Here is a 25,853-nt window from a genome sequence, read left to right as displayed (position 1 = left end):
AGAACCCTTATATCAAGTCCCTACTAGAACCCTTATATCAAGTTCCTACTAGAACCCTTATATCAAGTCCCTACTAGAACCCTTATATCAAGTCCCTACTAGAACCGTTATATCAAGTTCCTACTAGAACCCTTATATCAAGTCCCTACTAGATCCGGTATATCAAGTCCCTACTAGATCCGGTATATCAAGTTCCTACTAGAACCCTTATATCAAGTCCCTACTAGAACCCTTATATCAAGTCCCTACTAGAACCCTAATATTAAGTCTCTATCAGATCCGGTATATCAAGTCCCTACTAGAACCCTTATATCAAGTCCCTACTAGAACCCTTATATCAAGTCCCTACTAGAACCCTTATATCAAGTCCCTACTAGAACCCTAATATTAAGTCTCTATTAGAACCCTAGTATCAAGTCCCTACTAGAAACCTTACATCAAGTCCCTACTAGAACTCTTATACCAAGTCCCTACTAGAACCCTGATATCAAGTCCCTACTAGAACCGGTATATCAAGTCCCTACTAGAACCCTTATATCAAGTTCCTACTAGAACCCTGATATCAAACAAATTGTAAAAATAATGAATTTTCAGAAGTTATCAAATCCCTGATATTGAACAGAAATTTAAGGGTATTGATTTTACTGAAGCTATATTATATATAACTGTATATAATATTTGATGTAGATCAGATTGAAAGTCTATAATGATAAATGAAAGCAACAATGATTGTTTTGTTCTAGAAAAGATATGTGCATCTGTTCCAAATAAATAATGAGAGTTACTCATATCTAATACATATATGATATATTGATATAATTCAAAAATATGCAAGTTGATAACATCAATACAGTCACCAAAAATAGCATGCAAAGAAATGATATAATTATATACAGTGTATATATAGAATGTATCTGAACTTTGTACATGCAATAACTAGGACTTTGTACTGGATCATGCAGTATAGAACTTATATTGGTAAACCTCCTGTCAGTCCACTGTGTAAACAAGTCAGTGTTTATATATGGTTGGTTCCAGTCAGTCTGAACCATAAGCCCGTCCAGTCATGGTGAAGATACGATGTGGGATGATAATGTTGTGGTTCTAGTTGAATTATTCAAAATAGAAAATATTTGTCAAAATTTTGTAAAGGGCTATTATGATGTGAATAGTTTTACTTTTTTGACTTTTCACTCTCACATCTGTTAATGACTGGACTGACAGGGTATTTACCATTTATGATACAAAATATACAGATATAATACAATGTAGCAGCTTGGTCTCGTAGTGTCATACTACTCCATCTGAGTACTGTAGACTAGGAAATACTGCCAGATCCAAAACCATATATTATCTCCCCTTATCAAAAAGAAGGGGAGAGAGATACCTTCCCTTTCAGTAAAAGGGAGATAACTGTATAGTGCTACCTTTTTTTTAGGTAAGGGAGATAATTAGGTAAGTTAATTAGATAAGTAGGTATATATGTTACCTCTCCTTACCAGACAGGTATTGTCTCTTCTTATTTAACAGTAGGTGATACCTTATCTTATCAGGTAGTACCATGTAAGGGAGATAACTATATATTGCTTCTCCTTATTTGCCAGTAAGTAAAGGAGGTATACATATACTATCTTCCCTTATCTTGTTGTACAATGTAAGGGAGATAACTCTATATTGCTTCTCCTTATTTGGCAGTAAGTTAAGGAGGTAAACATATACTATCTTCCCTTATCTTGTTGTACAATGTAAGGGAGATAACTCTATATTGCTTCTCCTTATTTGGCAGTAAGTAAAGGAGGTAAACATATACTATCTTCCCTTATCTGGTAGTACAATGTAAGGGAGATAACTATATATTGCTTCTCCTTATTTGGCAGTAAGTAAAGGAGGTAAGCATATATTTATTACCTTCCCTTATCTGGTAGTACCATGTAAGGGAGGTAACTATACATTGCTTCCCCCTTATCAGTTGGGTGATAAAAGACACTCAACATTTCTCATGTAATCAAAATGGAACTGCGATTATATCATATTATTTATAACCTCCCTAATTCCAACAGACTACCCTATATTAGTTACTAATGATGATCATTTATCTACCTTACCCAGATGGAGCAATCAACTACGATAAATCGTGATGGGCAGGACATATAATGCATATTCAATAGTGATACATGCAAGTGGATTATAATCAGCTTACCTCTACCAAGACCTGGACAAAAAATTGTGACAACAGTTATGTTATAACAACAAATTGTGACACTACAGTAATGTTATGATAGGCAACAAATTGTGACACTACAGTAATGTTATGATATGCAACAAATTGTGACACTACAGTAATGTTAAGATAGGCAACACATCATGACACAACATTAACATTATAACAGGCAACAAGTCATGTCATGACAGGAATGTTATGATAGGCAACACATCATGTCAAGACAGTCATGTGGTGATAACAAGGGCCATAACTCTAGAAATTGTGTTGTACAAGATCCATTCATAGTAGGTGCCACTCATGCAACCAAACATTACATGCAAATAAAATTTGGCAGTTTCAGCTGACAGAATATGATATTGGACCTGTAATGGATGATGGTCAGTATAGACAGACAGATTGATACATTGACAGCTAAAGCACAAACAAACAGTCCCCTCCAGTGGGGTATTAATCAGAGATATTAAGTGTGGAATTATGTTGTGAAGCTTGTGGCAACTTATGAGTTTTGCTCTATAAAACAATCAGGTAACCTTTTCTTACAACCCTTCTGTTCAATTCTCAATGCTATAAGCTTAACACAAGAGGCCTCACAGCCTTGATGGTCACCTAAGTTAAGTAATTCAGTAATAATTATGTGAAATGTTTTAAACACTTGGAGGTCAGCCAGTGTCAGTATATCCTTGCCATCAAAACTGTCATCGTATACTTATAATTCTCACCAAGGCATTTTCAATGGAAAATACACAACTTTATTCATAAAAATCTAATTTTCCTATAAACTTCAGTAAAATTCCACCCCTCCCCAGGGGCAAAGTCTGACCTGGAGGTCATGGAAATTCACAGCTTTGTTAAAGCACCTGAAGACCTATCATATATGGGTATTGAGAAGAACATTTCCAATTGAATTAAACATAGGCTAAAAACTGCACTTTTCCAATATGAACTATAGTAAACTTTACTATAGTAAACTTTACCCCCTCCTCAGAGGCAAATGTGAGACCCTGAGGTGACTCTCAATACCCTGAGCAGGCAAAATTTGTCAGATTATAGACATCTGACCCCTTGACCTAGAAAGTGAATCAAGGTCATTCATTTACACAAACTCGAGAGTCATTCATTACAGTATGAAACTAGCCAAATATCAGAACCCTAGACCTTGGAATATCACCAGGATGAATGAAACACTTTCTAGACCTTTGATCAGAACACTTTTCACAGAACTGGTCTGGGGACACAGCGATCACTTAACGGCCATTTTAGATACTTACTCGATCTGGTGAATAACTGTAGTTCTCATCCAGGGCATCCTTGCAGAAAAATCTTCCCAGCAGGGCATCTAGGCAGCGTCTGTCCCACCAATCAGTCACACGACCTCCATAGATTACCTCCCCTGTCAGATAGGACAGTGCCTGCCATGGGATATTGTCCTCTTCCTGATCTTGTAGAAGATTTTGCAATTGCAGCATGGAAACCTGAAATTAGTGAAAAGAATTTAACAATTAACATATGCAACTGCCTTCCAACTGTTCTAATTCATTTTCATTTCCCGTTTTCCCAATAACCAAACTTTTGACTGAACGGCATTACTTTGGCCTGGTAGAAAGTAGTTTGTGAATTAAGTTGAACAAAGGACGATCCTAACAACATTAGGTAATAATGATTTTTTAAAGGACACCAAAGTTTCACAAAAATACTTTGCAGATTCATCTACATATTTGTACATTTGTTAAAGCTACAATATATTTGATTATGAGTACATCAGAAGAACTTTTTTTTTTTCAACATGATTCAAATCTTAATACTCTCAGTTACTAGTATCCAACAAATCAACAGACTGGGTTTAATTTGCTGGCTCTAGCAAAAAAATTAATAAACTTCTGTAAGCAAATTTATAGAATAACTTGACAAAACTGACGTCTAAATCAGAATCGTTGAATTCATATGCGATGTTCCAGCCAAGACGTCCATATTTTTTGCGCTCATGAATGACACTGTTAAAGAGGCAGAGTCCAAATAGAAGTTTTTTCCAGGCTGGTCCAAGCTCAGCATTCTCATACATCTTCTCTGTGACAACTCCAGTCCCTCCACTCCCAAAAGCTCGCAGCATGTTGGCCTTCAGACCCTGAGGAGGCTCCACAGTCATCTGTGTGGGGCAGATGGCAATCATTTAACAAATCATTACATAGCTGTGATTAATAGGACAGTCAACTTAACAAAGGAAGCATTTATTTATAATCAGATTTTATTAACAATCACCATAGCAAACAAGTCATACAAAACTATGATGGAGCATTTATTTATGTTAGGGAGGAAAATTTTCAATTTTGTAATGGTAAAGAACTACCCCATATACACATATACAAACACAGACAGATATACAGACACAGACATACACACATACAGATATACAGATATACACACATACAGATATACAGACATACAGATATACAGATATACACACATACAGATATACAGACATACAGATATACAGATATACACACATACAGATATACAGATATACACACATACAGACATACAGATATACAGACATACAGATATACACACATACAGATATACAGACATACAGATATACACACATACAGATATACAGATATACAGACATACAGATATACAGATATACAGACATACAGATATACAGATATACACACATACATACAGATATACAGATATACAGACATACAGATATACAGATATACACACATACAGACACAGACATACAGATATACAGATATACGGATATACACACATACAGACATACACACATACAGATATACACACATACAGATATACAGATATACAGATATACACACATACAGACACAGACATACACACATACACACATACAGACACAGACACACACACATACACACAAACAGACACAGACATGCAGATACACACACATACAGACATACACATTAAAGCAATTTTGTTTTTCTTTATTTTTTAAGCAAATGTTAATTTTAGAATGATGAAGAAACCGTACCTTCATACCAGTCTGTAGAATTGAGATTGGGAAGCAGGGGTCGGGTTTGGAACTGAGCCAAAGGCGGAACTGTTGGTCGACATCGTCATTAGGTTGATTAAACCTACGGAAAAATGAGAATAAAGTTAGTCTTTGTTTTCACATGTACATGTAGATTCTGCTGAAAGGAAATGTAGAAAATGTCTTCCATTTATTTTTGATGCTTAAACATAATGCTTTTCTCAGAATATGTTTGAATCACTTTCAGCAAAATGATGGTGGGTGGTGACAACAGACACAAAAGGCCTCTAAGTTCTATGCTTACTTATTTGATTAACAAATGACAGACAACAGACAAATATATGAGATACATCGTACTACAGTGGCACTGTGTTTTAAGGTACAATGTGTAAAATTTTGACGATCATGAACCAAAAACCAGGTAAACATGAAGTGATAAAGATACCTAGAATTGATCAGAATGTTACACTGACTACTTTCATCAAGTTTCAGCAATTCAGTTCTGTAAAACTCCCATTTCAAATTTTTATATTTTTGAAACTGAAAATGTAAGCCAAATATCAACTTAAATACACTGTACTTAACATAAAAAATTATGTATCACCTGATCTTCAATACACAAAAAAAAGGAACTTAAAGCTGTATGTTTGACAGACATGAACAATGAAAAAGCAAACTACAAATTAATTACTACGTTTTGTACTGATGAAGAGTAAAAAGTTTCATCAGAATGGATACAGTACATTTATTAAGATGTAGACATGGGCAGAAATGGTGTTTACTAATTAAAGGGACAAAACTCAGTGCAGTCAGGAAAATGTCCATGTTTATTTTCATATAAGGGACAAATTCTTGGAAACAAAAGTCAGTTATAAAAACTGTGCATGTGTTATCGATAAATGGTACAATGTTTTATAGTATAGAATGACAGATGGCTAGTTTAGATGTCAAGGGACATAACTCTGAAAGTAAATGTTGAAATAAAAAAAAATGAAGTTGATTACTCTTGTGTATAATGAAGAATGACAAAATTATCAGCTGCTTTTTAACCAAAAGGATTTTGTCGGTCAAAGAAAGTGTCATAATGGATTTAAAATTTGAATTAAGGATATGCAATCCTTTATTTCTGTCTACAGATGGACAAACAGACTGACAGATCAATGGACATATGGACATCCTGATTTTAGTAAACTCCATCTTCCTTGGTTGTAATGGGTATAACAATGAAAACTACAGCCTGAAAAGCCTTAAAGATTTTTGTTAATTGCACCAGAAGCATACACTTATGTAAAATAATCTAAAACCAAACTTCCCAAACCACCATCGGTCTAAAACAAAAATCCCTCCTAATCAAAAATAAAAGCACATGTTTGAGTTAGATGAAGCATATAAATTCTATAATGAAAGTATCTAGGATGGAGTCAATGGCATGCAGTAATCTACCTGTACCCAGTGTTTGGCCTGTGAATCTTCCTTTCTTGCATCATCAGTAAATTTAAACATAGCTTGTTGCAAAAACAATAACAAATCTTAGGTCTGTCTTTATGTGCCTATAAATGCTTGATAAATGATTTATAATATATCTGAAACTGTTGTCAAAAACAAAAAAAAACAAAAAAATAAGAAAATTGTGGTATAGATTGGTTCAATATTCACAATACAAAATAGAGTAAAGAAATGAAGATTTGGACAAACTGCTATTACACCAAAACATCTATTTCTTTTAAATGAATCACATCTCTTAACAAAGACTACATCAAAATCATGATGAAACAGACAGCAGTAGCCTTCCTCCTTGATCCTAATTTATCTTTACAAATGTCCACAGATTCATCAACTCATCAAACAGATTCGGGCAATAAGCCCATGTATGACAATAAGCCCATGTATGACAATAAGCCCATGTATGACAAAACCCAAGACTGACAATAAGCCCATGTATGACAATAAGCCCATGTATGACAAATCCCAAGACTGACAATAAGCCCATGACTGACAGTAAATCCCCTCATTCTAACAAATGCAAATTCATTATCATGTGATAAGCCCGCCCTATGACTTTGAGTCAGACAGTAAGCATTGGTTTTTTGTAGATATACAAATACAGTTTTCATCTGTGAGATACTGTTTATAGAATATATATCACATGATCAGTTGCCTTTCATTCTCTTTTCACTAGAGTGTCCATGGTTTGATTCCTGAAACAGAAGTAAAGAGGTCTGGGGGTTACCTTCTGCGGCCAAATTCTGCACTCTGCATTCCTCTCATAATAAGACCCCACACACACTTACATACGGGCCAACAAGAGTGATAAATATAACCTTAGAGCTTGTTTTGCAGTTGTTGTAAAATATATAAAGTTTATTTTATATGAGCTGTGATGCTATGTTGGCAACACAACTAAGTATCAACTTATTCAGGTCTTAGATTGTCATATGGAGCTAAATGAAAAAGCCTTCCATTCAGGTTTTAGTTAAGCTGGAAATCTCAAAATCATGGATGAAATAATGTTGAAATGCTATGTTAAAGGCTACTGATAATTTATGACAAAAAAAACTTTGAAATAATTGAAAGAATAAGTAAGAAGAAAATAAATCCCCATGTGATAACCCAGAACTATCCAGCATGCAACCTAAAATGTCTTCTTCCTGTCCATATCCATTTCTAGTCTAATACTTACCTCCGGAAAAAGTAAGTTCTTCCTACCAATCTAGAGGGCGATATCGGAGACATACAGGTAAAAAACATTCAGGTAACAAAATGTATAAACAATGATTTTTCTGGGTAAAAAATTATAATATGTAGATGAACAAAAAATTCCTGTCTGAAAAATGACAATGACTTCCCTGTGTAAAAAAATTATACTAGAAACAAATACAGTAAAGTGCAAACTAACTAGTAAGTGACAGGTGGTGTGCATATAATGAAAGCAGAGGTGTAGATCATACTGTGCCATAATTCAACTCAAGCTATGGTGGTCTTTCTGCTAGCTGTAGACTGCAGCCAAATTGGCAACATTTACAAGGAAACATGGGCTAAATAATTGCCCTTGTTATGATGTGTTTTTACTTCAAATTAATTCACAGAAAATTGCGAGTTCATTGTGGAAAATCATAAATGACACTTAAAACAACAATCCATTGCAAAAATCACTAATATATTATCATCATTTTCCTGACTTATCTCATCTGCATGTTAGCTTCACAAGGCAAACCTGTGACCTGATCAAACATACTACATGAACACATAGCGATGCATATCTCAGCACATTGATTCCAAATATCATGTTTCGTTGTTTTTGTTGTAAAAATCAGCAATTTTTATTGCATAATCATAAAATTTGAATACGTGTTTGTAAGACTTCTTGTAAAACTCAGTCCATCAGATCAACTTAGGATATGAATTTAATGTAACAGGTGGTCTGGTGGCACAGTGGTAATGCACTCGCGTTTCACCTAGCCATCCGGGGTTTGATTCCTGGAATGGACGTGAAAAGGTAAGGGGTCACCTGCCCAACTAAGTGGGTTTTTGCCGCATACTCCGGTTTCCTCCCACAATAAGACCCTCCCACGCTTACATCCGGGCAATTGTTTCACAATTGTTGTAAAATAAAAAAAGCTTATTTATTTAAGTAAACCCAATAAATACAATAATGTTATGTTCTTATGGATATATCAAAACTTTTTGTCATATAAAACACAAAATGGATGTTGACAAATATACAAAAGTTTATACAAGTGCTGGTATAGAAGCAAGCATTTCTAAAGTGTCATAACTTGTGTCCCATTTATTATATTGGACATATAAACGATGTTGACATCACAATAAAGTAAGGGATGCGGGTGAGTCTATTATGACCTCACTGGCATTGAAAAATCAAGAAATTCACCTTTCATAGAAATGAAAAATTTTGAAAATAAACATATATTCATCAACATACTTTTAAGTTATCATCTGTTAGCTTGATGCTGAATAAATATCGCTAGTTTATCAAACTACCACACACAGCAATACAGATCAATGAGCAGCATAAATCATGGTATAGTCGGCAAAACCAAGCTTAGATGTGACTAAGATCAGGCAATTCAAACGCAGCTAAAGACACACACCTCAAAAGGATTCATATCATTAAAAACACACTTCAAACACTGAAAAACAAAATTATGACTACTGTTAAATTTTGGGAGAGGGTGTCTTTTTCAGAGTAGGTCTGTAGTTTATGATTATGAATGTACCTTTATTTGTAGTGAGGATCCAATATACAAGGTTTGGATGTGAATTTATGAATCTGCTTCTGATGGAATGAATCATTTAATTTTTCTGTTTAGAGTTTCTGACTAAAATTTTGTTTTGTTTTCCATCCAAAGAGATAACTATTAAACTTTTAAACAAACAAATGAGTTGACATGACACTATCGTCTACAAACAGTACCTTTCCACAATGGCCTGTAGATTTGGCATCCAAGATGCGGCAAGATGGCAGTTCTGTAGGAAAACCCAGCGTCCTTTAAGGATCTGGGCCTTGTTGATGAGTTCTTCAGCTTTAGGGCCTTGGCCCCGCCCCAGGGAGATCATGTCCAAGTGAAGAATGCTTCCTCTCAGTTCCTTAGCAAAGCGTAATAGTTGGGCAGCAGGGTCACAACCTAGGAAGATATTAGGTGTCAAGATACTAAACTAGGATTTAATTAAACTGGATACCAGAGATTATCAGGCAGTAGATTTTAAACTCTCAGAGTTCCAATGTACCAACAGTTTGACTACAGATCACATTTTATACACTAAACTAACTGCTGAGTACAGTAAGATCCTGTCTTAATCAATGGAACTGCTGGCAGTCCAGTATGTTTTAAAAAATCCCTCTACAGGCTGATCTATCTCCTTAATTACAAAGTTGAGAAGGAGTCTTATAATGTAATTCTTTGACCCATGAGAGAAAAAACATGAACTAAAAAATTTTTTCAGTAAATTTTGGATCATAATTTTTTTTATCTTTATTTTCTTTTGGTAGAAACAGTGGCAAATTTCACACAGTCCCTCCAATTACTTTCATAGTTTCCAAGGAACGGTTTATAGAAGAAAGTAATTTTTATGCAAAATATACATTTCTCTGATCTTTCAAGTTGAATTTTGTGTCGGATAGATTAAAGTTTATATTTTCTAATTATCCCACATACAGGTTCCACTCTAAGTCTTTGTTACCTGGAGAAAGAATAAAGATAAGGGGAGTTTTTGCTGACGATTCCTCGTAGATTTCCTTGAGATCAAAAGTTCCGGTGGACAGATAACTACTATCCATTTGGTCACCAATAAACGCTGATACTGATGAGATTAGGGTCTCTGGACGTAAAATCTTTATGAGTAGAAGTTTCTGAAAACCGGAGAGATTTTCCCAGTCCATCACGACACCAAGATGACCGTCAGTTGGGGAATCTGAAAAACAGATATTCATAATGTATAAACATATGCCAATTGATCGGAAGGTCACATTCAGATTTCAGGTATAACTGGTAACTGATATTGGTTTTTTGTTTCAAATTTTCATGCTTATGAAATCTATACATAAGTATAAAAGTTCCCTAAATAATAAATAAAAAAAAATAAAATAAGCTAATCACAAATTAATGGGGTTTTTTTTCATGTGTTTCAGAGCAAATTCAACACTTGGCTAAACAGTTTTATGCCAGGGCAGAAAAAAACCTTGGCGAAAGACATAATATATCATATATCAGCACATTGAACAACTACTTGTTACACAATAAATATACTAACTTTTGACATCTGCCATGTTGAAGGGTTTCTGCATCAACTTGTAAGGGTTACTATTGGAGTGAAACAACTCCCATTGAGCCTTGTTGGTCATAATGCTACGACACAAATTCTTGAACACTGCCATACTGACATCCAGGTGCTCAACCTGTCGCCAAGTTGTATCTCCGATCCATTTGGGAGGGCTCTTCACCTTGTCTGGATTAGACTGGGCTTCAAGTCTCTCCATGGCTGTCAAACCTGCCATAGATATTTATAGTGATACATGAAGACAAATGTATTTGTTGATTTCCCCACACAATACAATTCCTTTATTTGTGAATAAATCTTTTTTCTTTTCCTTAATATCACTGTAAGTGTAGTAAACTTTACAGAATCAAATTTGAGTGTATTTCCACTTTTTGGCAAATTTGGGTACTGCTGTATGTGCATATTGACATATATCATATAAACCACATACAGAAACACCAGTCATATTTAAGTATAATAATGTCAGCATAAAAAGCAGTAAAATAAAATCACAACTAATAATTGTTCATTTACAGTATCTGTGATTGAAAAAAAATACAACATTTCAAAGGTTTAAACACTAACCATCATGGCCCTCTAGCTTCTTATCCTCCAACATATTTGTCATGATGTTGCCATGGAGAAATGTCTGCCATTCAAACTCTTCAATTTTACCAATGGTGGTGATGTCAGGGTACTTAGCATTGGAGCGCATAATACCAGAACACAGCAGAAAGGAGAAGATAAGTTGGTGGTTGGAGAACAGAGCCACGGACACAACACGATAAATATTGGATGTCAACCTAGAAACATGAAAAAGATATATACCTTTGTAAACTGTGATCTGTATAATCTGGATAAGGTGACCTGATATCTGTATAATCAGACATCTGGATAAGGTGACCTGACATCTGTATAATCAGACATCTGGATAAGGTGATCTGACATCTGTATAATCAGACATCTGGATAAGGTGACCTGACATCTGTATAATCAGACATCTGGATAAGGTGACCTGACATCTGTATAATCAGACATCTGGATAAGGTGACCTGACATCTGTATAATCAGACATCTGGATAATGTGACCTGACATCTGTATAATCAGACATATGGATAAGGTGACCTGACATCCGTATAATCAGACATCTGGATAAGGTGACCTGACATCTGTATAATCAGACATCTGGATAAGGTGACCTGACATCTGTATAATCAGACATCTGGATAAGGTGACCTGATATCTGTATAAACAGACATCTGGATAAGGTGACCTGATATCTGTATAAACAGACATCTGACAATAAATAAACCAAATTTTATAAATAGCATTCTCAATTGTAACTGGAGATTGTGAGAAAACATATTGATTTAAGCAGTCACTGGAGTTATAACGAGGTGGATTTTTGCTGTTGAGATTAGACAAAAAATTAATGATGTACACAAAACAAGATCACAAAATATACTGCAAATATGTACACTGTGATATCATCAATCTTATTTCATGTTTGGACATGGCAAAAATTAACAACACAGGAGATATTCCTTTGACTAACCTGTTGATCATGTCCAGCATGTGTTTCTTCAGTTCAGCTGGATTAAGAGACTGTTCATTTTCCTTTGCTGCGTTAAGATCAACACTGCCTCGTGGAGTTGGACTGGCACCGAGGCGGCTGCTTGGCCGCATGGATCCACTCAGGTGCACAGACGACTTGCGACGGTTCATGTCAGAGGGTATGTTACCTGTTGTGTTACCTGAACCATTGATACAATTTATGAACATGTCCTGGAACCAGTCTAGCGAGAACTGATACATGACGTCTATTCCTGCTAGATTGGCTAGGACAAAGTATATTGTGGCTCCTCGTGTGGCAACCTAAACAGGACAGTATATAAAATAATGAAAGCGGATATATGTATTACCTACACTGTTGAGCAGAAAACAATAGCACACACTAGGAATATAAATGTTTTATTTTAATGGTCACTCGAGTCAATATATATTCCACATTATGGTTAAAGAAAAGATAATAAATGTAAGGCACATATATCAACTGTTCTATTGCTGAAAATTGTAATTATAGATTTATCTATATAAATGATAATGAGTTTGAATCCTGTCTACGGTGTCTACCTAAATGATAATAATCATTCAGTATTGCTTTTCCATCATGCAAGCATTACTCACATTGGTAGCTAATTTGTGGTGATAGTGACTCAGAGACAGATTGTTCTACACAATATAGACTCTAACTGTAGGTATGTATTGAGACCGTTTTAGGAGTTAGACATGTATTGAGACAGTTTTAGGAGTTAGACTTACGGGTAGATAGCGTTTCCGGGCCTGATTTGTGGTGATAGTGACTCAGAGACAGATTGTTCTACACAATATAGACTCTAACGGTAGGTATGTATTGAGACAGTTTTAGGAGTTAGACATGTATTGAGACAGTTTTAGGAGTTAGACATGTATTGAGACAGTTTTGATTTGTGGTGATAGTGACTCAGAGACAGATTGTTCTACACAATATGGACTATAACTGTAGGTATGTATTGAGACAGTTTTAGGAGTTAGACTTACGGGTAGATAGCGTTTCCGGGCCTGATTTGTGGTGATAGTGACTCAGAGACAGATTGTTCTACACAATATAGACTCTAACGGTAGGTATGTATTGAGACCGTTTTAGGAGTTAGACATGTATTGAGACAGTTTTAGGAGTAAGACTTACAGGTAGATAGCGTTTCCGGGCCTGATTTGTGGTGATAGTGACTCAGAGACAGATTGTTCTACACAATATGGACTATAACTGTAGGTATGTATTGAGACAGTTTTAGGAGTTAGACATGTATTGAGACAGTTTTAGGAGTAAGACTTACAGGTAGATAGCGTTTCCGGGCCTGATTTGTGGTGATAGTGACTCAGAGACAGATTGTTCTACACAATATAGACTCTAACGGTAGGTATGTATTGAGACAGTTTTAGGAGTTAGACATCTGTATTGAGACAGTTTTAGGAGTACAGACAAACAGTGTAGATAGCGTTTACCGGGCCTGATTTGTGGTGATAGTGACTTTAGACAGACTGTTCTACACAATATGGACTATAACTGTAGGTATGTATTGAGACCGTTTTAGGAGTTAGACTTACGGGTAGATAGCGTTTCCGGGCCTGATTTAACTTAGTCTCATTTTCCTCTGATTGTTTGATACGTTTGTAGATCTCTATAGACATTCCTTTACTCTTCTGTAAGGTATTCACCAAGTCCTGGTCATCTAGTAGGTTACCTAGGCAACAACAAACACATGTGTAATAAGTCTAGTAGGTTACCTAGGTAACAACAAACAAATCTGTGTAATAAGTCTAGTAGGTTCCTAGGCAACAACAAACACATGTGTAATAAGTCTAGTAGGTTACCTAGGCAACAACAAACACATGTGTAATAAGTCTAGTAGGTTACCTAGGCAACAACAAACACATGTGTAATAAGTCTAGTAGGTTACCTAGGCAACAACAAACACATCTGTAATACGTCTAGTAGGTTCCTAGGCAACACCAAACACATCTTTGCAATAAGTTTTTTTTTTTTTTCAAATCCTATTCCAATTTTTCTACTGATACGATTTTAAAATTTCTGGAAATATGAGTCACACAAACATAGAAAGGTGTAATAAAAATTCAATCTAGCTACTTTGATGTTCACTATACAAGATACATTTTGGTCTCTGTAGGACACCAACTCATTATAAAACATCAGGCATATGGTTACCAATGCGATACACATAAGTGATACCTTCTGGTTTCTGTAGGAGACCCAGTGTCTTGTCCTCTACATCCCTAAGGAGTTGGAGATCATTTGATATACTATCTAGTAGCTCACTGCGTTGGTTCTCAAGCCTTGGCTTCTCCTGTAGGCAGAAATATGTTATCATGAAACTTACAGATGTGACTGCTACAGTCTATACAGCTGTACCAATGAGAACCCGCAGGTAGGGGAAGTAATTTTTTGAAATTCTCATATCTCATCAATGCATTTTGGATTTACACAACATGATTGTTATCAGTCAAGACTTAATGATGGCATGACAAATACCATAAAACAGGAAGTTCTATTGGTAAAAATGTTTAACGATGGCTGACAGATTTATCGGTAAAACTTACATATCAAATAATAGCTAACAGATTTATCAGTAAAACTTAAATCTTTAACACCAGCTGAGAGTATTTTCAGTAAAACTTCCATGTTTAACGATGACTGACAGATTTATCAGTAAAACTTACATGTTTAACGACTGCTGACAGAAGCTGTTCCTGTAATCCCTCAAATGTGACGGTGAAGTTGATGATGTTGACTTGTATGTATACAGAGGGTAGATAGTGAGGGTTAGCCATGGACGAGGTCATGTACAACCTGAAAAATTTAAGATCTGTTTGTTTTAACATCAGAAGGAAAATCAAGTTATCATTGTAAAAGAGGTCATTTCTCATCCCAATGCCTCCGCTAGGAATCGAACCCAGGACCCCTGGCTTACTAGTCTGACGCTCAACCAATCGAGCTAAAGAAAAGTTCTCTCTAGCCGAGTGGTACATTGCAGCTAGTAGTTTACCAGGGTTACATTATTATCAGTGTATGGATTGAAAAAGATGACTTGTGACCAGATTTGGGGAGATATATTTGACAGTGGACTTACCTGAATGACTCATTGTATTCAATCTCTGTGTCCCCAAGTTTGATAACAAGGTGGCCCCCTCGCTGGAAAGTCTCATGCAGAAGGACAGGTCGCAGAGCTGGATCCAAGATCTCGGATACATCCTAGAAAGGAAACCATTTGTTGATATATTTCGGTAAATCCATGCATGGTAATAAGCCCATTTATATCTATACTGGTCAGCAGTATTTGATAAAAATAGTCAATTGAATGTCCTTTGATAACCCACCCTATGACTTTGGGTCACAGGTAATGTGTTGTGCCCTTGGCTTATTACAGTTTCAAAATTCATTTCTTTATCTACATATCCTAAAACATTGCTATTCCCACCATTCTGCTCATTTCATTTTTACAGGAATGTACAAAAACACACTCACCTTGAGCAGCATAGGTTTGCCCACACTAATGGCAATCTCCAAGGTCTTCATGAAATTGTGGTCAGATGCTGCCACTATTTGTAGCTGTGTGCCCTCCATTTCCCGGATATAGCTATCAGAATGGAACAATCATATTACTGTAGTTAGTTTCCAAGTTTCAACATTGCTGACTAAAGCACATTTCAATAAGGATTGAGAATCAAAATTAACAAGATCTATTTTTGTGAAAAAAAACCCATAAGCATCCTTTTGTTTAGAATCAATATTCTTTTTTTCTGCACACTTCACGACCAGTTACTACTCACTTAAAGATTAGGCCTATCATTGTATACTTGGAGAACTTACTTAAAGGCCTGCCCTTGAGGGTCAATGAACAGGGGCCATTTTTGGGCCCTTTTGATGATAAGTGCATTCTCTGTGGAGTGGTTGTCTCTTGGTAACCCTTCATTCTGCCATTTAATCACCTGGGCAACCAAAACAGAAGAAATATTTAGAAACAAATTCTCAATATCAATATTTCCCAATCTTTTTTTTAACTACTACATGGTTCTACTCCAGACAATTCTTTTTATAAAGTAGAAACATCTCTTTATGATGTCAGATGAAAGCAAATGTCTGATTACTAGATATATCAGCATCATATATACACTCGTTATAAGCAGTGTAAAACTAAAGTTTCACATCCTGCTTCAATGTCCTTGTAGTTAGAAAAAGATGAAAGAATGGAAATAAAAATAATCGAATATACAAATCTTTATTCCACAAACAGAACTATGTATACCATCGTGACTTTTTACATCTTCTGTCTGTGACCTATATATCTACTACTGTATCAGTGACCTACATATCTACTGTCAGTGATATATATATCTTATATACATAAATGGCCTTTTTATCTGTCAGTGACCTATTTAGCTACCATCTGTGATGTATATATCTACTGTCAGTAAAATCCATTTAGCTACAGTCTGTGACCTATATTTCTACTCTCTGTGACCTATATTTCTACTCTCTGTGACCTATATGTCTACTCTTTGAGACCTACATATTCATTAGTTAGCAGTACAATTGTACCTGATATGGCTCCACTGTGCTCTTGATTAGCTCAAAGTCTTTGGTGATTGGGATGTCGTTTTCCTGACAGAAGCCAGTCCACATAAAAATTAAATCTTTCCTGTACTTAGCAGTAAATGGCCCGATGTAGGCCACAGATGCTGCTGCTACCAGAGTGTCACCCACCAGGCCATGCAGACGGGCCTTCAGTTCTTTCACTAGGTCCTGCCACCGATCCTGCAGAGAAAATGGGGTGTTTAAAAAAATACAGTTAACACATCAATATGATGTTGGTGACAGATTTTGAAAAGACTGAGTATCTATGTTTCAAATGAGCAAACCTTTTCATCAACGAGTGCGTCGATGAGTATAGAGGCACGCTGAAGTCGGAGTGCTGTTGTGACCTTGCGCTGTTTCAGTGATTCTCTCTGGTCAACACTGTCTTTATACTGTTGTTCCAGTCTATTCAAGTGATCTTGTAGCTAGAACGAGACAAGTTTGAGAATATGTCTAACTTTTTAAACAAACAGCAACTGTATTTTGCAAGCTTTTGAAAATGTCTGTTTCCCTTACTAAGCTAAGAGTGCGAATGAGTCCTGATGACAATTAACAATTCAGTGAATGAATGAAAGGGTACAGACAGTTGTCAGATTGTCATGACACATGTAGTACACTCTTACACTGCCAGTAGTCTATGGGACGGTTGATATTTCATCCATTCTACCTCTTAATGGATGTTAAAATTGGGTCATAAAGATGACTCAGCTAGTGACGTGCCCCCCACAAACCCCCCACCTCTCCTATATTTAAACCAAATAGATGAAACTCATTCCCAGTATTAGAACATGACAAGTTTTAGTGACAGGGAGACAACTCTTATAACTAACTTATTCGGAACATCACTTTTTTAAGACTGGCTTGTTAACTGGTTCTATTATCTAACTTTTTCAAAACTTGTATGTTAACTGGGCCCGTTATCTGACTTTTTTAAGACTGGCTTGTTAACTGGGCCCGTTATCTCACTTTTTTAAGACTGGCTTGTTAACTGGTTCCATTATCTAACTTTTATTATCTAACTTTTTTAAACTTGTATGTTAACTGGTCCCGTTTTCTAACTTTTTTTAAGACTGACCTGTTGAGTGACTCAATCATCTTACCTTTTGAAGACTGGCCTGTTTACTGGCCAGGCTGTCCTGGGCCATCTGTAAAGCCTCCTTGGCCTCTGCTACCCGTTTCTGCTTAGGCTTCACCATCTAGGGGAACAAAAGACATAGGATTGAATAAATTGAAGATACCAACAGTTGTTTTATTTTTTTTATTTTTCCCAAAGCTTCTGTTAAATTTTTCTCTATATGACTGCTATTCCATACAATAAATCTAACCAATTATTTCATCTGAAATCCAAAACTTTAAAAGGGTCAAAGAATGCCATGCTTACCTTATAAACATCATTATAATGTTCCAGAGCAAGCACCCATGTACAGATAGAGCGACAGGCACCTGATACGTGACCAACAGCTTCGGGATAAAAGTCAGGATGCTTGGAGTACTTTTTCAGCTTGTGGAATGTCTGAATATATAAAATCATTAGTGATTAACACCATTAATTCATAACAAATTTGGTTAAATTCTACCAAGCCCATCAGGAAAAGAAGATTATTGAAGACTGAATTTCACCCATCCACACAAAGAAGGACAAAAACTTATTTTAAATACATGTAGTTTTATTTTCTGGTATGGATAATGCAGCACATCAAGTTTGGTTGAATCTATTTTTTAAGCTTAAAGAAAATATAATGAACGCCAAACTTCACATAAAGTGAACTAAGATGATTGTGTGACTAGAAATTTGCATTTTTTTATCAATTTGGCCATTAATCAACTGGATTCAAACCCTGAAAAACATATTAATAGATCAAACGAAAAAAAAAAAAAAAATTAGAATTTAATCAACCATCAACAATTTTTTCAATTTCATTATTAGGAAATTTCCAAACATTCTTATTTCTATTTCCACTACCAATTAGCATTTTCAGATCCATTAGACAAACAACCAATAAATGAAAACAAAGTTTACCTTTTCTGGCACGCTTGACTTGTCAAATTGCGTGAGTTTCTTCAGAAAAGATGGATCTCCTAGAAGTTGTTTGGCAGTACCCCAGTCTGTCTTTTTCTGAAACAGTACACAGACTGCTGAGATGACAGTCATCACAAGGGTGGGTGGACTTGTGTAAACCCTGATCTCAGCAATGTCGGCTTTATCTAGTGTCTCTAGGGCCTCAACAGCATTCTGTAGGGCTGGCAGGGCGGAGGCAAGGTCTCGCTGACACTCCTGTGAAGATAAAATGTCAGACATTGAGTTATTTAACTCAAATTGAACCAAACAGACCCTAAAAATATCAACTCTGTTTTACTAAAACCAAAGTCAGAAATTTACAACAACTTCCTAGTCCTTGTGTGATTTGCCTGCCATTTGAGTTATATAATATCTCATGTACATTTCATTTCTGAAATTTAATGGATTTTGAGGGAAATCCCTATGAAACTGCTGGATCTACTGGATGAAGTTAAAAGACTGATGACATGATGGGATGGGATGATTGTGTGTTTACCTTCCTACCTCCCTCTCCACCGTACAATAAACATCCTTTACATTCTACTTACATCGGCGTAATCCTGTACAATCTTCGTCTCCTTTTGCATGATCTCTTCCTCTTCTCTGACGATGGCTCGCACTTGTTCCGCAGCGACCTTATCTTTCTCCAGCTGCTGTAGCAGCACCTCTGTATCCTAAAATGGAAAAAAATATGCACAACCTTAAATCCGTATCATTTATTAAAATGTATGACTACATGATGGAACACTCTGGTGGCCCTTTGGTTTCTCAATATATTCATCTACCATGTAGCACTATAATATATGGTAAATTGAATTAGGTAAAATCAGCCATTGCTTTGCTGAGAGATAAGTTAATTTTGTCCAAGTCTTTAACAAACAGGAGTTATCAGCTTGTCCGTACCCTTTGTTTCTCTTCAATCTGTGGTCCAAGGGAGACAAGGATCTCCTGCATCGTTCCAACAGATGTGTTTGCTTCGGACAACTTCTGTAGTCCAACCTCCAGACGATTCCTGGCAGAAAAATCAAAAGACTCATCATTTGATCTTGACCTGAAGGAAGTTTCTTTTCCAACAGATATTTAACCTTATCAGCACAACAATAGCATTGATATTTAATGATGATTTCGCTGAGAACAGTACGACAATGAAAGAATTTCAATTATTTAAAATCGCATACTTGTTGTTGACAAACTCAGTCTTGTTTTCCCGCAGCATTTTGGAGTAAAGTCTAATGAACTCCATGTAACTGGACGGTGTCGAGTAGTAATGGCGGCGCATTTCATCCCAGTACTTCGTCGACATTACACCTATACTCTTATGTATGTCTACACAGACTTTTCCCACCTTACGCTTCAGCAGCTGTAACATACGTAGTACATACAGGTCACCTTGAGATGCATACAGGTAACATACATGTATATACACATGACATACAGGTATATACACATAACATAAAGGTATATACACATAATATACAGGTATATACACATAACATACAGGTATATACACATAACATACAGGTATATACACATAATATACAGGTATATACACATGACATACAGGTATATACACATGACATACAGGTATTATACAGGTATATACACATAACATACAGGTATATACACATAACATACAGGTAACATACAGGTATATACACAAAACATACAGGTATATACACATAACATACAGGTATATACACATAATATACAGGTAACATACAGGTATATACACAAAACATACAGGTATATACACATGACATACAGGTATTATACAGGTATATACACATAACATACAGGTATATACACATGACATACAGGTATTATACAGGTATATACACATAACATACAGGTATATACACATGACATACAGGTATTATACAGGTATATACACATAACATACAGGTATATACACATAACATACAGGTATATACACATAATATACAGGTATATACACATGACATACAGGTATTATACAGGTATATACACATAACATACAGGTATATACACATGACATACAGGTATTATACAGGTATATACACATAACATACAGGTATATACACATGACATACAGGTATTATACAGGTATATACACATAACATACAGGTATATACACATAACATACAGGTATATACACATAACATACAGGTAACATACAGGTATATACACAAAACATACAGGTATATACACATAACATACAGGTATATACACATAATATACAGGTAACATACAGATATATACACATAATATACAGGTAACATACAGGTATACACACAAAACATACAGGTATATACACATAACATACAGGTAACATACAGGTATATACACATAATATACAGGTAACATACAGGTATATACACATAACATACAGGTAACATACAGGTATATACACATAACATACAGGTGACATACAGGTATATACACATGATATACAGGTAACATACAGGTATATACACATAACATATAGGTAACATACAGGTATATATACATAATATACAGGTAACATACAGGTATACACACAAAACATACAGGTATATACACATAATATACAGGTAACATACAGGTATACACACAAAACATACAGGTATATACACATAACATACAGGTGACATATAGTTACACATGTTACAGACAGATAAGGCCCAGGAACACACAGAAAACATATAGGAATATTACACATAACATAACCAGTAACTCCAGTAACATATAGTTACATAAAGGTACACACAAATTACATACAGTTACTAGTACAGATATATACAGGTAACATACAAGTAACATTTCTCAAATAAATGTTATATACAGCTAAAAAAGCAAATTTGATCAAGATTGTTTTATGAATTTAGCAGCCAGTATACTTACTTCAAGGTCATAATTCTCATTTGCAATAAACTCAGCGTTGAGGAAGAAGACCTGGGCCACACTCAGCATAGCCTCCTCTTCCCATTCATCATACCAGTCTATGGTACAGCAGTTTATCAGGGCAGGATTCATCCGGCACCGCTGACGAAACTTTCCTCCAGCAGGACTCATCGTCAGAACAACATGAAGATTTTGACGAACACGGTGAATAAAGAATTGGTAGACAGATGCACGAGTGTCTGGAATATCTGCTTCAGCAGCTGCGTGTTTCAGGTCCATTGTGATCCCGTCTAGTTCCTCATTGTCAAAGAGGTCCGGGACTTCACCTGAGTTCAGGATACAATTGATGTCTTCTAAGAAGGATTCCTGTCAAATAAATAACACCATACTACACAGTGTTCTAGATAACACCATACTACACAGTGTTCTAGATAACACCATACTACACAGTGTTCTAGATAACACCATACTACACAGTGTTCTAGATATCACCATACTACACAGTGTTCTAGATAACACCATACTACACAGTGTTCTAGATAACACCATACTACACAGTGTTCTAGATAACACCATACTACACAGTGTTCTAGATAACACCATACTACACAGCGTTTTAAATAAAACCATTCTACAGTGTTCTACATAACACCATACTACAGTGTTCTAGATAACACCATACTACACAGTGTTCTAGATAACACCATACTACAGGGTTCTAGATAACACTATACTACACAGTGTTCTACATAACACCATACTACACAGTGTTCTAGATAACACCATACTACACAGTGTTTTAAATAACACCATACCACATGGTATTCTAAATAACACCATACTATGGAGTGTTCTGGGTTTTTTTTTAAATAATTTTTCCCTTTTTTTTTTTTTTAATTTCAAGTTAAAAAATAAAATATTTCCAATATATATGTATCAGTAAAAACATAAAATGCTTCTTGGTCAATGGCTAGGATGGCAACTGTCCTCAGAGCAAACAACACACAAAAAGTATCAAGTATTCATACTTCACTTCATTTTGTTCTTTAAAGAACATTCATAATGACCAGTTGACCAGGTATTATAGTGAACAAATACACATCTACAGCTGTCATCTTCATCAAAACAATCAAATTGAAACTGCTTTGGGTTTGACCTTAAACTGAAGTTTTGTGAAACATATATGGTAAGAGATATTCTTCACTGAAGTAGGAATGTGACATAAACAACATTCTAACCTTTACAATGTCAGCGTCTGTCAGTAAAAACACATTTTTCTTGCCCTTGACGCCACTACTAAGGTACAGCTTTTTGAGGTCGTCTCTGAATTCATTAAAGTTATATCCTCGCTGGAGTGTGAGCTTGAAGAGTTCACAGTTAGATATGTGAGCAGCCAGCTGTACTACAGTAGCTTTCCCAGTCCCATCCAATCCCACCTGGAAAAAACAAAGACAAATTGACGTACTGTCTCTAAAAATATACACTAAGATTTGGAACTAAATCATATTTATTTCTCATACTGCATTAAAAACTGAGATAAAACAAAAATATATCAATATGTCAATTTCTTCATTATGTCAATTTCTATAATATGTCAATTTCATAATACGTCAATTTCCATAATATGTCAATTAATATGTCAATTTCTACAATATTAAAATGGTAATTTCAGGGCTTAGTAAATTTTACTATCAACTCATATCTGAATTTTTTTTTTTTTTTTTTTACAAAGCCAAGGGTCATTTAATATGATTAATTTTTAACAAAGCCAAGCTCCTATACTGACCAACATCATATGACCACCAGGCTGTCGGAATACACGAGCTGCCCGCGTGATGTGCTCAACTGCATCCTTGAAGAACACCATCTGAGTTGCCTGTACAGAAATAAAGTGATGCTTGTTAAATTAAAATGCAGAAAATAAATAATACAATTTGTACTTTCCAATCTATAAATGTGGATAAAAAGGGTTTTCAAAAAAATGTGATTTTTAATTTCAAAATGTGTATTAAAAAAAAGTCGTTTAAATTTCTTTTTAAGAAAGTGATCCTTTGTAACAAACTAAGCTTATTCTTGATATCTTCAGAAATAAGAATAAAGAAATTAGGTATATAAAAACTCAGTACATTTCCTCATGCAAATAAAATTACAAAATGTAGTCAAATTGATGAATAATGAAACATTAAAACATGCATAAAGCATGCATTTATAATTTTTCTCTATCAAATCAGTCATCAACAAACTCTGGATTAAATGATATGGTTACATAAAAGCCACAGCAGATTTTTTGACTTTTGAATTGTGAACAGTGTAACATGAAACATTTCTCACAAACACTGGGATTAAAAATAAACACAATCAGATCACACAGACATTCACTGGAAAACAAAATGGTAATAACTGATGTGAAATATTAACTGGAATGATAAAATAGTTTATAATAAATTCTACATGTTGGCTAACTTTTAAATGATTCTTTTCTTCAAATCAGGCCATCCTTATTCTTCACTTAATAAAGATAGATTATCACTAGACCATTGTCGAGGAAGGGCCCCGCATAATACCTACCCCTTATGATTGAGTTTCTTAATATTAAGAAATATATGGACAGGTGTCAAGTATTGAAAGCAACTTTCATCAAAATCCAATGAAAATGGACAGATGGACAGATATATGGATCGACGGACAGGGAAACAGACGGACAGACAGACAGACGGACAGACGGACAGACGGACAAGGTGATTACTATAGGGCACCCGCATCACGATGCGGGGCCCTAATAAAGGGGAAAAACAACAATGTTGAAATATGATAGCCACTTTCATGTGTTTCTATTCTAGATCAAAGAACAAAATCATAGTTATTTTTGGCATTCCTAAATTACTAAAACTATTCCAGTGTAAGTATATCATTAAATTAACAATTTTATTTCTTTCTTTTTTTGATAGTGTCACTATCTAATTTAAAGTGATCCCTGTAATATGACCATTGTTTTAAAAAGTGAGATCTGTTTCGTTTTTTGACCCGTCATTTAACAAAAGTTACAGAAAGAATGACCTGTAGTGGTCAATTAGAACTGACTGTGCTGTATCCCCTGGGTTTGATACTGGTATCCATGGTGACACATGCTATGAGTTATAAATAGTACATTTTAACTATTGCCTTGTCCTGGCTTTCCAAGGCTGAAAGTTATGAATATACACTGAAAACATGCTAGTAATTTTTCAACACTATTTTGTATTTTGCACACAGATTACATTTTATGTTAATAAAAGCATGATTTGCAAAGTCTTTTTTTTTACTTACATATTAAAACTATATAAGTTTGTAAACATTACAATAGTACCTAATCAATGTTAATTGATCAAACCATGCATATGTCTGACTTACATTCTCTAGGAGATACTTGGAGTGTCTTTCTGAAAGCTTCAAACACATTGCTTCGATACAATTTTCTGTTTGATGACAGTATAAACTATCAAATCCTAAAGGGATTTTGTTCAACCTAGCTGACATTTAGCAACTTAGTTCCAACTTGTAACATCTGTGAGTGAGTTTACCCTGTTTTTCAGTACTTTAATAACTTACTTTTGATATTGTACCATCCAGGCTTACAACTTTGTAGGATATGTCCTGTGTTATATCATTAATTTCAGCATATAAGCCTTTATGTCTAACATTCTACAAGCCTTAGTCCCCAGCCTTAGAGAAAGTTTTTTTTTTAAAGATTTTGACACA

At 35.3% G+C, this 25,853-nt stretch overlaps 1 protein-coding gene across 1 annotated transcript in view; it reads right to left on the bottom strand.

The window, feature by feature from the left end:
• The window catches only part of LOC132548558 (dynein axonemal heavy chain 6-like), a 91,801-nt gene that overhangs the window by 7,293 nt on the left and 58,655 nt on the right, over positions 1 to 25,853 (bottom strand). Inside the window, exons 51-75 of the mRNA XM_060212421.1 lie at positions 23,902 to 24,012; positions 23,354 to 23,551; positions 22,116 to 22,481; positions 20,435 to 20,616; positions 20,160 to 20,268; positions 19,805 to 19,930; positions 19,218 to 19,472; positions 18,579 to 18,710; positions 18,298 to 18,393; positions 17,482 to 17,622; positions 17,162 to 17,377; positions 16,433 to 16,551; positions 16,088 to 16,199; positions 15,693 to 15,814; positions 15,283 to 15,412; positions 14,795 to 14,909; positions 14,152 to 14,288; positions 12,560 to 12,879; positions 11,589 to 11,806; positions 10,998 to 11,234; positions 10,428 to 10,658; positions 9,661 to 9,871; positions 5,229 to 5,331; positions 4,140 to 4,367; positions 3,493 to 3,696 (exon numbers count right to left, since the gene is read on the bottom strand). Of these exons, the coding sequence (XP_060068404.1) occupies positions 3,493 to 3,696; positions 4,140 to 4,367; positions 5,229 to 5,331; positions 9,661 to 9,871; positions 10,428 to 10,658; positions 10,998 to 11,234; positions 11,589 to 11,806; positions 12,560 to 12,879; positions 14,152 to 14,288; positions 14,795 to 14,909; positions 15,283 to 15,412; positions 15,693 to 15,814; positions 16,088 to 16,199; positions 16,433 to 16,551; positions 17,162 to 17,377; positions 17,482 to 17,622; positions 18,298 to 18,393; positions 18,579 to 18,710; positions 19,218 to 19,472; positions 19,805 to 19,930; positions 20,160 to 20,268; positions 20,435 to 20,616; positions 22,116 to 22,481; positions 23,354 to 23,551; positions 23,902 to 24,012 (4,419 nt within the window). The remainder of the gene's footprint in view (positions 1 to 3,492; positions 3,697 to 4,139; positions 4,368 to 5,228; positions 5,332 to 9,660; positions 9,872 to 10,427; positions 10,659 to 10,997; positions 11,235 to 11,588; positions 11,807 to 12,559; positions 12,880 to 14,151; positions 14,289 to 14,794; positions 14,910 to 15,282; positions 15,413 to 15,692; positions 15,815 to 16,087; positions 16,200 to 16,432; positions 16,552 to 17,161; positions 17,378 to 17,481; positions 17,623 to 18,297; positions 18,394 to 18,578; positions 18,711 to 19,217; positions 19,473 to 19,804; positions 19,931 to 20,159; positions 20,269 to 20,434; positions 20,617 to 22,115; positions 22,482 to 23,353; positions 23,552 to 23,901; positions 24,013 to 25,853) is intronic.

This window comes from Ylistrum balloti, unplaced genomic scaffold, assembly GCF_031769215.1.
Source record: "Ylistrum balloti isolate Yb309-2 unplaced genomic scaffold, AGI_CSIRO_Ybal_v1 Utg370018, whole genome shotgun sequence".
In the NCBI taxonomy this organism is placed as follows: domain Eukaryota; kingdom Metazoa; phylum Mollusca; class Bivalvia; order Pectinida; family Pectinidae; genus Ylistrum; species Ylistrum balloti.
The sequence above is the reverse complement of the archived record's forward strand: the minus strand, read 5'-3'. Positions and strand labels throughout refer to the sequence as shown.